Source organism: Phyllopteryx taeniolatus, chromosome 12 (assembly GCF_024500385.1).
Source record: "Phyllopteryx taeniolatus isolate TA_2022b chromosome 12, UOR_Ptae_1.2, whole genome shotgun sequence".
NCBI classification, from domain to species: domain Eukaryota; kingdom Metazoa; phylum Chordata; class Actinopteri; order Syngnathiformes; family Syngnathidae; genus Phyllopteryx; species Phyllopteryx taeniolatus.
Genome location: NC_084513.1, coordinates 18,071,815 through 18,080,936, shown reverse-complemented (window position 1 = coordinate 18,080,936; position 9,122 = coordinate 18,071,815). Strand labels below are relative to the sequence as shown.

Below are 9,122 nucleotides of genomic sequence, written 5' to 3'. Positions count from 1 at the left end.
GTCTCTTTTTACCTTACACACTACGAAAACGAGCATCTGTTAGGGGTTAAATGGCTTCAGATTTTTTTTTGTAGTCAACACTGAGGAGATGATCGTCAAGTCAGCATCGATTAATGAGTGACGTTGTTGTGTTTTCACTTGTCAACTCGCTGTGCGTGCTTTCCCCTCCAAACACGAGCTTGCGCACACACTGGCTTTCCCTGCCGTCTTTGGTTGCACTGGCCCCACCCCCTGACTCGTTCATCCAATCACATCCAGACACAAGCGAATCAAAGGTCCTTATTAAGATTTGTATTTATCTGATTCTTCTCTACTTCCACACAGAGCTAGATGGATAGATTTCCCCCTTTCAAATTAAACATTTCCAAGGGCAGACAGAAATTGGATGTTTTGAGAAAATGTCAATTCATTTTTTTTGTATGAATTTAAGAGCTTGTCAGTAGAGCACAAGAAAAATAATTGTTTCATACATTCAGCTTGATGAATGCATACTTGAATGAATGCATTTTAAAAAAAGAATCAATACATAATTATAAATAAAGAACGGCTGTTTTTCCTGAAAATTCTATAATGCAGTTTTTCCATTTGAAGACCTTTTTATTATGGTCAATTTCTTGGAGCCACTTGAGAAAAGGAAGTGAAGAACTCGTGCGAGTGTTCATTTATGCTGGTGTGAGTTAATGAGGCGTTAAGGAAAATATCAGGGTTTCCAAATGAACATTAAAGGAATACAAGACATCTCAATGGAAATACACTCATTATAATCACTGATAGCAATTATAGCAGGTAATCAGGAGCAAAATGTATTTGGAAACAATTCATCCACTATTATGAGCTTGTTTCATTGCAGTAGGAAATTGTGCATTGCTTCTCAGAGCAGCAAAGCTCAGTCAAGGAAGAAAATTAAAAAAAAGAACACTAAAGCCTGGTTTCCATTTAAGTAGGCAAATACTAGTACTCTTTGAAACAGATGACATGACTGATAAGTTGTGTGTTGGAAATGGTCAAGCTGTCATTACGTGAGCAGATGTGGCAGTAAAGTATGACAACATGCTCTACTTCTGTATCTGTATAAATGTTGATCTTGAATCAAATAACATTTATACTGGTGTTTTCAAACGTATGAACAAAGAACATAAACTTACATTATAGGTTATATCAGTTTTTGTTGATGATTGCTTGCTCACGCAAAGACAGGCATTGTAGGTTAAATTAAAGTCTTGAAATTGTCCATAGGTGTGAACTTGTGTGAATAGTTATTTGTCCATAGGTGCCCTGATTGATGGGTTGCTGTGTTGCTACAGTGTTGGGTGTTTTGGTTCAAAATAAATCAATCAAAGATTCAATAACAGTTTCTCATATTCACATTTCAATTGTGGGTCTTATTTAACATGTTAAGGTGAACCAAAAATTTAAAACCTCATTTGAACAATAACGGAATTTCAAGACTGAGAATGTTTGACCATCAAAATAGTCATCAGTGCTCACCATGCAACGTGCTGCTTTTTTGTATTACGCTCTCAATATGTAATTAATTACAAATATTTTTTCTGAGATCTAGTTCTCCTTTCTCACTCAAATTTAAACTAAAAACAAATTCCTGTTGCCTTTAACACGTAGCTAAATATAGCACATTTTTGAATTTTTTGTTTTGTTTTGTTTTTTTATCAAGCTGCCACGCCTCCGCTCAACCTCACACATTGAAGCCCGCTGCTTTAATAACTTGCCATACTCGGTTGCGATGACTGTCCATATAAAGTTTGTAGCATCTGTCATCGCGACGTGTGCCTCGAAAGCCGATGATTTGTTCGCCGATATCGAGCGTAGACGGGGGCAATTACGTTGGTGGGCCACGGTGAAAGGAATTCCGAAACCATGAGGAGTTAATTCAAAACAAGTTTGGGGCTCCTTACACAACGGGCCTCATCAAACGTGCGCCACAAAATCCAAGTGAAATATGCTTACCGCTGGGTGGTTGATGCTAATGGTTTTAATTAGCACGACGGCTGTTGTGCCAACAGATGTGATGTTTATGTGACTCATCTCAATAACACTAATGAATAAAATTGGTGTTTTATGTACGTTTAGTAATCTCGTTAAAGTCAGTCGATCATTAATTGTGTCATCATGGTATAATGTATAATTTGAAGTAGAGACATTTTGTGGTGTTGTGAGAACAGACAAGGAGGCGTGTGGAGTCTTTCCGTTGGCACTGCAGGCTCATGAGAGTTTTATTGCAGTTTCCAGTGAAAACAATATGCTATCATCATGTGTCCTGCCTGCAGTACAAAATCTCACTTCCGGTTCTACGGCTGAGTTTGAAATATACAAATTGTTTTCTTAAGATAAAGGGAAAAAAAGAAAAAAATAAGACAGATTATATGTTATTCTTCATTTTATTAATAACTTGCTGCTGTAAAAATATACGACTTCCTAGTTGCCTGACAGATTCAACATTTATAATTTTCTTTTTCTCATGAGGCAGGGCTGGGGGTCCTTTTACTCATCACTTTTGAACACAGTCCTGAGAGGGCCATACCAAATGTATGAAAACATGATGCAGTAATGTTATCATGATAAATATATTGTTTCTTTTTAGAATTGCCTTGCGGGCCGGACCAAATGCTCCAGTGGGCTGTATTTGGCCCACAGTTCTGAAGGTTCCCCGCACCTGTCATAAGGAAACAAACTCTGGTCTTAAAATAGTCCTTACTAGATCATTAACTTAAAATGAAAGCAATTCAAAAAAGATTGCTATGAGCTGCTATCGTTGTGCACATACTTGGAGTAACACCATTGTTATCATCATAATAATTACAAAGATGCAATTTGTCTTGCAAACATATTTTGGAATGTTTTTTTTAAGCCTTATCACACTGCCGCCTTAATTCTGAGATGCAGGCAAACTTTGTCTTTCAGAATCAAATTGATCAAATGAGAAATCCCAAGAAAAATCATTTTAGATCATCAATTTGTACTGCATTTGAATTACAAATGAAAGACTACTGGTAATATTTATCCAAGATATTCAGAATTTGAGACTAGTGAAGCGTCATGTTTGAGCTTTTGCATTGTTAAATTTGGCAGTTACTGAGTTACAAACAAGTGCAAAAGGTCATTAATCCTGCAGTGGCAGGATTCCAAAGTGAAGCAGATTGATTTATATGTAATCGCCAAGAAAAAAAACACAGTGTTGCACGTCATAAAATCATAAATATTGTAACTTTAGCACCATTTTGAAATGACTTTTCGTCCTAACATAAAGACAATGCACATTTAGTAAATGGATGTATGTGTACAAACAAAGAACCTAGAACAGAGAGACACCAATCACTGAAACTTACTTCAGCCAAAAACAAACACATAGACTGTATTGTACTGGGGTCTTCAACATCAACAGAATCTCAACAAAACTTTGCAGTTCCTTTGGGCATGAGGGACACACTGAATTAAGTCAGTAACAGAGGTGCCGTGTGCATGTTCTTTACCTCGTTATATAACATGCAGATATGTCGTTTTGGTGTCCACCCCTATCACATTTTTGGCTGTGCACCTGTAAAATCCCGTGTCCCGGCTCGATGGTCGCTGTATCACCAGAGAACCTCGAGGACTGAGATAACGGTTACCATAGATACGAGCCTGACCCAGCACCCTCAGCTGTGTCATGTCTGGTGTTTCCCAGGTAACCACCGCCTTGGGAGTTGCTATGGTGAGGCAGGGCAGCTCCACGGCGACGCCAGGACGTGTGTAGGTCACAGGTGAGGGTCCTGTTGTAATTCGTGGGGGGTAGGCAATGATGATGACGGGAACCGTGACAACTGAAACCGAAGAAGTATCTGGGCTAGCATGTCTGCAGGTATAAGTGCCTCGGTCAAACACGGTTGTCTGTTGGATCACCAGTGTCCCATCCTCTTGGACGAAGTACCGACCAGAGTCCCCTTTGTCACCCTTGGACAACACCTTGCCGCTGGGAAAAGTCCAGGTAAGAGAGCCCAGGGTGTTTTTGGGGGCTTGAGAAGAAGAGCAGGGTAGGCGAAGAGTCTCTCCATTTGTAATGCTCATCAGAGAAGCAGTTTGGCTGCTCACTGCTGCTGCTGAGATGGCAGAGGGTGAGGGAGGACCTACTGGATCAGTGGCTATGAGTGAGGATGGCCCACGTTGCAACGGTTTTTGAGAAACAGGAATTGGGGGATGAGGCACCTCAGGTAATAGCCGCCTCGATTGAGAGGCTTGTTGTGCTGCTCCTGAGCGAGGTGCCACAGACGGGAGTGGGCGCGATACTTCTTGCGGCTCTGAGACCTCCAGCTCCACTTGAAACCTGGTCTCTCCTTTGTCACCTCTCACCACGCACACCAAAATACCGCTGTCACTCACCCTAGCACCCCGCAGCTCCAGGGAGCCGTTTCGGTGCACTGTGAGCCGGCTGCCATAGTAAGGGGCTGGGAGCACACCATTACCAGGCAGATACCAGGCTAAGGGAGGGGATCCATGAGACGGACATGGCAAAAGAACAGATTGGCCTTTCATTATGCGCTGCTTCCCAGTTGTTACCACACCCACGAGTTTGCCGGTGCTGGCAGCGATGTTCCTGCTTTTGTCGTTAGTCACTGCTGCGTTGCCTCTGACCCAACTTGCTCTACCATCACCATTGTTAGTAGCACTGCTTGTAAACACGCCATTTCTAGAAAGGCCGCTTATCATGCTGATATCCCTACTGGGGTTTGCATCATTGTTAGTCTTTCCTGCTGCGACCTCATTGCTTCTCGCCCCAAGATTGCTTGCATCACTTCCTTCTTTAACTGAACTGGGACTGTTTCTCCTACTATTCAAAGTTCCATGTGCATTTCTATTCAGGATTGGACTTTTATCTGCTTTTATGCCTGTATTTCCACCACTGTTCACACCCACGCTGACAACACGATCAAGCTGGGTTGTGATTCCACTAATAGGCCTTTTTAATCCATTTTCACTATCACTCATTCGGGCTGGAATAAGACTACTAGTTGCTTTGTTAAATCCATTGATGATTCTTATCCAGCCATTGTTGTCACTATAGCCATTGTTTCCATTATTAGGAACGTCCACCTCGAGGCCTACTACCATGCTTCTTTCCCCAGCAGAGTTGCTTGCTCGGCATGTATAATTTCCTGCGTCAATTTTGCGGGCTTGACGGACGTCCAGAGTTCCAGCAGAAGCCACCACAACCCGGTCAGAGTAAAAACCAGAACTGGCTGGGATGACGCGATGTGCCGGGGAGAACCAGGTCACTGTTGGTGAGGGATCCCCAGTGGCATGGCAGCGAATGACGGCTGTAGCTCCCTGACGTACTTTAATGACTTGATAACGTTTGTCATCATCGAAGGTAGGTGGAGATGTCATCATGACCTTGACTTTAACCTAAATGGAAATGATATGAAGGAAAAAAGCTTCAATGATAAAAAGTGCTTGCTTATACGAATGCTGATTTTATTTTTGTCTGAATTCAGCTTCAACTTTACCTTCATGGTATCTTGACCTCCTTGATTCTCAGCATAACAAGTGTACTCGCCTTCTTCTCCCCTGCCCACAGCTGGAACCAGCAATGTTCCATTATTGAAAACGATAAGCCGGCGTCCTCGCCCTGCTCTTTCTTCCCCATGCAACACAGTGTTAACCATGGTCCCATCTGGTAGACTCCAACTGACTGCCGGATCTGGTAATCCTGATGCCAAACAGTCCACCTGCAATGACCAAAGTAATTGTTGTATAGGTGAACTAAAATGGAATCAATTGCATGTACATGGGAAAAATCATTTATGAAATATTGTCACTTGAATCACAATCTAAACAATTCAGTGCACATACATGTAAACAGAATTAAAAATGAAGAGGAACAAGTTGCGGCAATAATTTGGTGCCCTCTCTCTTGCATGTCAACTCCTCTTATTCATTAAGCTGCTAAATAGCTGTTAAATATTTATCATCATACATGAAGGATGACTGGTGAAGCAGTGCAGCATACTGCATGTCTGGGAAACACAGCAGCAGAGGAAAAGGAAATGTGTCCAAAATCTTTATGTACAAATTGTACATTTCACACAACTAGCCTAGCAATCAGCACCCCGGTGCTGACTTTGACCCAAGATATCTAAAGCATCTTCAATCAGATACAACTGTAATTGAATAGAGCTTTTATTTCCCAATCCCTGAAAATTTGACGAATGGTTTAAGACATACTGATTAGATCATTGACCTCAGTCACTTGGGACATTCCATGTCATAAATCTAATCACTGGATGTCTTGCTTTGACACTGTTAAATAATCCCTCAAAATTTGAGAAAGGTTATTTGAGCATAGATTTATTCTTGTGTAGTCCGATACAGTTTGATTGAATGATTAACATTTTTAACAAGTTAAATTACCTTCAGTGCCTTTCCGAATGACACCATCTGATTGAAAGGCTGCTTTGGCTCAATCTTTGCAGGCTTGATAACCACGGACACACGCAGCAGGCGATAATCATCAGCGAACTTGTTGCGTGCAATGCAAAGGTAATCACCAACGTCACGCTCTGTCACTGAATGGACTGACAGTGTGGCATTTTGGTGCACCTTCAGACGTTTGTCGAAACTTCCATTTGTACGGAGGGGTAAAACAGACGGAAATATAGAGTGAGACACAATAAAGATGCAATACTAGTACCATTACCATGTCATACACAGTCTCTGAACCCATACCTGAAATGCATATCCACCAGTTTTCTGTTGGGGGTCCGCCAAATGATGATCGGGGATGGGTTGCCTGTTACAGAGCAGTGGAGCTGCAGACTCTCCCCGTAAGAAACCGTAGTGACAGAGGGCGAGGTTGAGACAATTCGGGCTTTGCTGAGTGGAGAGACTGGCAAGGAGTGTAAAATAACTGAAGCTCTGCCTTTGTCAGATGTGTGTGCGATGAGTGTGGTGTTATGTGACGCCACGGACGTTTTTGTCAAGTTAGTCAATTGCGCGGGAGAGGTGATGACTGTTCTATTGATTTTAGAGGCTGAGTCAGCATAAATTAGCTGATGAGAGTAAGATGGGGATTTGGGACCAAGAGGGGTCAATCTGGCAGAGTCAAGCGGCTTTGACTGGAAGCCAGGATGGCTGTTTTTCAGAAGAAGGGATGAAATTGTCATGTTTTTTCTATCACTCGTCACTTCTACTTGTTGTGCCCCCTCTTTAATTTCCACTCTCACCGTCCTCTTATCAGTTCCAACTGCATTAAAAGAGGTGCATTCATAATTCCCAGCATCCTTAGGCCCGACCTTTCGAATATGCAGTGTCCCGTTTGGCAAGACAAAAAGGTTGCCATGGAGAAACTGGGAGGGCCGAACTAGAGCTCCATCTGGAATACGCCATCGCAAAGTTGGTGACGGGGCCCCTCTAGCAGTACAGTGAGCATAAAGAGGTCCTCCTGGAGCCAAAAGCAGGTGTTCCTCTCTAGGTTGCTGTATCACCGGGGGCAACGATGACACGTGTAAGCGCACTGAAGCACTGGCGGCACCGGCTGAGTTGGAGGCCACACAGCGATATGCCCCCCGATCACTTTGTAACGTTGATGAAATATGGAGAGTTCCATTTGTGTCCATGTTGATTCGATTGCTGGAGTTGGCTCTGGAGGTCAGGACGGAGCGGTCCGGAAGAATCCAAGAGAGCAGAGGGGTAGGAACACCGCTGGCCTGACATTCCAGGTGGACCTCCCCACCTTGATGGATCATGGCTTCTCTATAGCTAGCCAGCTGCATTCGAGGCGGGCGCGTCCACACTTCCAGGGTAGTTAGCAGCCTTGTCATCGAAAGACAAAACATTTTCCGTGTGGAAAACATTCACTTTCTTCAGGAAGTGTATGGGTGCATTGATATTCATAATTTGAGTGGCCTCACCTGTCACGACCAAGGAAGCTGTGTGCACTGCAAATGTATGTGCCCCTGTCTTGTAGCTGAACGTTTTGGATAACAAGGGTGCCATTTGGCAGAACCTCAAACCGTTGAGCCCTGGAATGGACGGACATCATTGCTCCTAAGACCCAGAGACCCGGATAAACCATCACATTTGGGCAACAGTTAATGGGAAAAAAATGGCAACAATTTGGGTTATCAGTCAATTGTGCAATAATACTGTGATCAGTACTTTGCAAGTCTTACACCACATTACATTTATTGTTTTAGTAATGACTTTTAAGGAGAATTTTACTCAGTAGGGCACAGCCTGAATTGGTGACAAAAGGAAAAAAAAGATATAATTGTGGACTGTGGTTTTTCTGATCCATGGTGGTTGATGAAAATTTGTTTGCTTCAGTTATCATGATGAAACTGTTCCACTTATAAAATATAGTGACTTCAATGCTGAAAATTCACCTTTTTCGAGAGCTTGTTATTTTGCACCAGCCCTTTACAACATTTCATGGATTTTAGCCCTCTACAGCATTTCAGGGATTTATGTTTGCATAATCCTGTCTTGTAAACGGTCTTCCTATTTAGTGTTCTGTCAAAATGACAGCTGTGACTAGATCACTAAAAAAACTGTGGTGGCATAGGAACATTGCATATTATTGTTCATGTATGTCATCCGGACTAAGTCAATTGTAGTAAATTAAATATTGGCCAGTCAATGACATTTGATTGTAGTTAGTATATTAATTTAAATGTCTGACTGCAGTTCTTTTCCAGTGACCAAATGTGCAGCTGTGTACATGATATTTAAATTACTTTTTGTTTCTGGAAATGGAAAACATAAAGTAGGTTGGTCTGTCCCAAGAAGGCCCGCACTGTATTTGCTGAGATTATAAATCAGCACATAAATCAGATTCAACAAGTCTGCAGAGAGTCTGTTTGACATGAATGTAAATTGAAGATAAGACTGGCCTCATTTCCATATAAATTCATTGTGTGTTTGGTCTTTAAACAGTATGTATGCTGAGCCAAATGTGTGCATATCTTTTTCTGACTCCATTCACCTGTGGCAACTTTGGTCCATGTGATGGAGGGCTTCGGCTCTCCTTGAGCCTCACAAGTCAGCCTGGCAACGTTTCCTGCTGGGAATGACACTGTTCTGATATGTGGGTCTGCAATCCTTGGCCTGGATCTTAAAACTGGAGACTGCAG

General features: G+C 42.3%; 1 protein-coding gene across 1 annotated transcript in view; it reads right to left on the bottom strand.

The window, feature by feature from the left end:
• Nucleotides 1-2,197: 2,197 nt before the first annotated feature.
• LOC133486745 (matrix-remodeling-associated protein 5-like) overlaps nucleotides 2,198-9,122 on the bottom strand; it is a 17,899-nt gene continuing 10,974 nt past the window's right edge. Inside the window, exons 7-12 of the mRNA XM_061792353.1 lie at nucleotides 8,975-9,116; nucleotides 7,902-8,037; nucleotides 6,718-7,803; nucleotides 6,403-6,610; nucleotides 5,499-5,720; nucleotides 2,198-5,397 (exon numbers count right to left, since the gene is read on the bottom strand). Coding sequence (XP_061648337.1) covers nucleotides 3,493-5,397; nucleotides 5,499-5,720; nucleotides 6,403-6,610; nucleotides 6,718-7,803; nucleotides 7,902-8,037; nucleotides 8,975-9,116 — 3,699 coding nt within the window. The 3' untranslated portion in view covers nucleotides 2,198-3,492. The remainder of the gene's footprint in view (nucleotides 5,398-5,498; nucleotides 5,721-6,402; nucleotides 6,611-6,717; nucleotides 7,804-7,901; nucleotides 8,038-8,974; nucleotides 9,117-9,122) is intronic.